At 42.3% G+C, this 4,699-nt stretch overlaps 1 protein-coding gene across 3 annotated transcripts in view; it reads left to right on the forward strand.

Annotated features, from left to right (window-relative positions):
• Positions 1–4,699, forward strand: part of adarb2 (adenosine deaminase RNA specific B2 (inactive)) — a 192,057-nt gene that overhangs the window by 172,890 nt on the left and 14,468 nt on the right. For all 3 annotated transcript variants that reach the window (XR_004213657.1, XM_031872352.1, XM_031872353.1), the window contains exon 7: positions 1,475–1,643. Coding sequence is in view for 2 of the 3 variants with exons in the window: in XM_031872352.1 (XP_031728212.1) it covers positions 1,475–1,643 (169 nt within the window). In the remaining variant the exon portion in view is untranslated. The remainder of the gene's footprint in view (positions 1–1,474; positions 1,644–4,699) is intronic.

A 4,699-nucleotide genomic window follows, 5' to 3' on the forward strand; every position in this document is an offset into this window, starting at 1 on the left:
GTTTGTTTTGCCCCCCTTTTCTCAATTGTGGGTTTAAGGTGTCCCCCCCCCCCCCCCCCACACCCTTTCATCACAGACTGAAGCTGCTATTCAGCTCTATGAATATACACGACAGTGCAGCGCATGGTGAGATTTTCATGACACCAGTGAGGAGGGAAATGCTGATGCTGTCACCGGAGAAGCCTTTGAACTTGACATTTGTGGTCATTAAACCTCTTAAATGCTCTGCAGTGCGCTCTCAGAGATTAGAAAATTACTAAGTACCTTTTCCTGACTGTTCTTAAACATTTCTGAGCTGGAAGTCGGGGCTTAATTTTTAGCTGCTGTCACATCAGCCGAAGCAACAGCCGTGCAGGAAGGAGAGTTTAAGCCTCGAGAAGTAAGAGGTTATTAAAACAAGAAACGTGATTATTTATGTATACTTTGTCACCTTATGGGAGATATACTGTACATATTGTAATTTGTACTGAAAGCAAGAAATACAATGTCTATAAGATATATGTGAATGTTTCCTTCTTCCTGAATGTGTGGAGTTTCTTCATCTGATACTATGCAGACTATTTACGAATATCGTATGCTTTAATTAACAATATTACTGCTCGTAGAGGTCATGCTGCCGTGCACACACCACATGAAAGTGGTTTACACAGATCAATGGACTGTGCTCTGACTAGCGTGGTTGGTTATTCATACAATACTCCGTCATATATAATATATATATATCCTAATATAAAGTGTCCCAAGTTCATCAAGGCTGCATCAAAGCTGCTTTATCCAGTAAAACGGTTCCTTCTCCTTCCTTCCAAACCGCAGGCTGCTCCGTACATCCAGCAACAATCCAGTCAAACGCTCACTTCATTAACAATTAGGCAGTCAACGGTCCCAAGATAATACGTTTAATTCCCCAAATGAAGCTGTTAACCTCATTTAAACTTTTGCTTTGAAAGGAATTGCAATGTTTGCCCTTTCTCTGGAAAACTGTACCCGTCATCTTATTCAAATACATAACAGTAGTGTCTTATTGTTTGTCAGCTTAGCATAATATTTGATGAACGTTTATTTCTTTTTCTAATTAAATGGAGCTAGTTACACATCAACACCAATAATTAGTCCCGGAGAACATCCCTAATTATACGGAGAATGTAACACTTAAGAGCTAATGTGTACTATATAATGGATTATTTTCTAAAATATATAAAAAGCAATGCTGGACAAATGTTGACTGTTTCCACTTGAGTTCACCTGGTGTCTTTGTGGCCCGGTGCATTTTTGGTAAATTTGATTAGAAGTCTACAAAATGAATCTTTGCCGCGTATTGATGTGATTAGATCTGGAACTGCTTTGTGTTATTTAGAAATAACAGACTTCATTAACAGCTAATTAGATTGGGTTTCCAGCGTAGCCGTGTAATAAGAAATGACATAATGTAGACTGATGAAGCTCAGTCTGTGGCTGTGTGTGTTGTGTTGTGCAGTACACAGCAGCAGACACCTCATGAGAAAGCACCGCGGCCACCTGCGGACCAAAATCGAGTCAGGCGAGGGGACGGTGCCGGTGCGAGGTCGGGGGCCCGTCCAGACGTGGGACGGCGTCTTACAAGGCGAGCAGCTCATCACCATGTCCTGCACCGACAAGATCACCAGGTCAGTGCTCTCAGATGTTACCTCCGGGTTTAAAACGTGTCAGGTTGCATTTTTTGTCATCTTTTTGTCATTCTTTATGATCTAAATCAGAACTCTCAATTTATATTCTGCCTCATTTCACGTGTTGCATTTGTTTGTCTGTCAAGTGGGTCAAAAGTGAGTTGGACAGAAGCACCTGTCTGTGCTGCTGTCACACTGAACATCCTACAAACTGATTTATACCTGAAAGAGCCTGGCCTCTCTTGGCGAGTTTAAACTGGAAATTAGTTTTTTTTTGTCAGATAAAATGCTGTCCTTACCGTCTTTTGTTGTGATTACGCAGATTTAATATTGGACGAAAAGATGCTACTTTGCGCTGTATTTGCAATTTTGACTCAATTTGTCTGAATGCAAAGAAAACAACACTGGAGCCAAATTCATTCTATATATTTTTCTCATTTGCGCATTGCAGTTATCAGTGCAGAGATTGTGTTGATTTCATTGTAGAAGTCACAAACCATGTGATCAACACATCCTCTCGCCCAGGAGGGTCTCCGGCCTATGTGAGAAAAGAAAGGTAAAAGGATTGATTGAGGGGTTAGCTTTATGAGGAGATTAGCTTCCTTACGAGAATCCCTGATCCCTGTTTAAATAAAGCACTTCATACCTGCTTCAGGAGCCAGGCAGAGGTTTGTCTGTGATATTTACCGTAGCGCGTCTGTGTATGTAGGTGCATGTTTGTGTATGAAGTCCTTTGTCGTCCGGGTGGTGAGTATTGATTTCCCATAAGTAACTTGAACAGGTAATCCCGTTCTAATGAATTAGTGTGTTACGTACCGCGTCATTGTTTTAATCTCCACACATTGTTTAAATAACCGCGTCTTTCGGGCTGACTCTCCTCTAGCGAAGATATTAGTCACACATTAACCCACTGTGGGCTATTTATTTATTAATTCAGGCTTTACCAGGTACATGACAGGCTCAAGATGAAGATGAAGTTATTAGGTTATTAAGGCCTGTAACTTCTAAAGCACATTCTTTTATCTTTTTATCTAAAGCTATCTTCTAACGAGTACAGGTAGGCTGTGTGCAGTAACCACAAGGATATGGAGTAGCCTGCTTGGGGTCCGTTGGTATGATTCCCACCTTCCCGCTGAAAAAAAATGTGGCCGTTAAAGTCCAAATTTGCCATCTGGCACATTGTACACTGATCTGTATTATTGCATATTTTAATGAGTTTGCCCACCTGATCGTTAACATGTGGTGAAATACTGAAACTAGAATTAGGCTTCTTATGGCTATTGGCTCACACAGTCTGTAGATTTTGGGTGGTATCTTTTCTCACCCTTTTGTCTTATCTGTTGATATACTCCTCACCTAAATGCTCACATCACTGATCCCATTGCTCTGAAACAGCAGTGCCAATCACGGTTAACCAGGATAACGCCAACTTAGCGAGGAAGGCTTTACCCCGCCCCTAAAACATGAGACGCTACTTTTGCTAAAAAAGAAAGTTGGAAAAGAGGCTATGATAAGCCCTGGTAACCTGGTAACTCCTTCATAAAAAAGCATCATATCTAGTTATTACCGACCATTCTGATGTGTGGAGAGGTCTGCATGGAAATACTGGAGCAGCTGGTGTTTTTTTAGGAGATTTAATGAAGGAAAACACAGTGAACGGCCATGTGTAACGGCACAGCGCTCTGACGCAGCACTTCTCAGGCTGGGGATTTATCAACATATCAGTCCCAAAGCTCGTCTAACATTTGATAGGGTGATCAGTTATAGTTGACTAATGTTGCCACCAATCAAAGGTTACGTAACCCCTGGTAGCCAGCTGTTTGGCCGGCAGCCGAAAATGAAATACTTATATTCTTGACCCAGGGCACATGGGGCATGCCTGGAACCGGCCTTGGTACATGTCTAATTGTCAGGACACGGTTGCTATACGGGACTTTCACAATAATATGCTTTAGGTTTGCTAGCAGGTTGGTTTACAAATATTTTCAATTATTCCAGTGCAGTGTCAGTGTAACAGAAAGAGAGAGAGAGAGAGAGAAAAAACAAAACTGCAATGGAGCCTGTTTATGTTCTTAGATTGTTATTGTGTCGTCCGCATGTTGGCAAGCCTGCACAGGACAGAAGGCAACGCTAAATCAGGACAGCTCTGCCGCCTCCATTTTCACACTGTCCTCGTGTGAGGAGTAAAGGCATCAATGTGTACACACCGGAGCATCTTTACAGGGAGAGGGAGACATCTACACACACACACATACACACACACACACAGTTTGCAGACCACGTTTTGGATTTAACAACTGCGACACCTCACTCTAAAAACCACGGGCCCCTTCGATCTCTACCATGGTCACCGTCTTAGTTTAGTGTGTTAGCATGCTAACGTTTGCCAATTCACATTACACACAAAATAAAGCTGAGGCTGCTGGGAATGTCATTATTATTATTATTTTTTTTTTTTAATAAACCTAAGTACTGGACAATTTTGACCTGATGATAGTGCGTCCATGGAACCATGAATTATTTAAATATTTCAATTTGGACCAAAGTGGTGGACTGCCAACCAACCGACAGACCAACATTGCATCCTTAGAGCCAGCATAGCTAAAAAAAAAAAATGACTCAGCACACAGTGAAGGTACTCAACAATAGTAAGTCTTTACTCCCACCCTTGATGTTGCATTTTGTAACATAACTGAAATCGATTTTTAATATAGTCTCAGTTTCTCTGCCAGGTCTGGGCCTCGACAGGAACTGAACCCATGAATTTAGCTTAGCAAGCACCGCACTGTGCCAACTGAGGCATGCAGGACTACAGCTGAGCCACTGTTGTGTGTGTGTGAAAGGACCGGCACCAACACACACACGTAGGGAGAGGGAGAGGTGAACCGCTGTTAATTCGACCAATTTGATTCAGTTGGCCAGGGCTGAAGATGGTGTGATTAAATCTACCCAGGTCACCAACAGGGGTGAAAGCAATTACTTTACAAAAAATAAAGTGACGGGGGGGGGGGGGGGTGGGAGAGAGGGGAAGGGACACCCTGCTCTTCTTCCCTTAC

Source organism: Anarrhichthys ocellatus, unplaced genomic scaffold (genome assembly GCF_004355925.1).
Source record: "Anarrhichthys ocellatus isolate YVR2014 unplaced genomic scaffold, GSC_Weel_1.0 scaffold63, whole genome shotgun sequence".
Lineage (NCBI taxonomy): Eukaryota > Metazoa > Chordata > Actinopteri > Perciformes > Anarhichadidae > Anarrhichthys > Anarrhichthys ocellatus.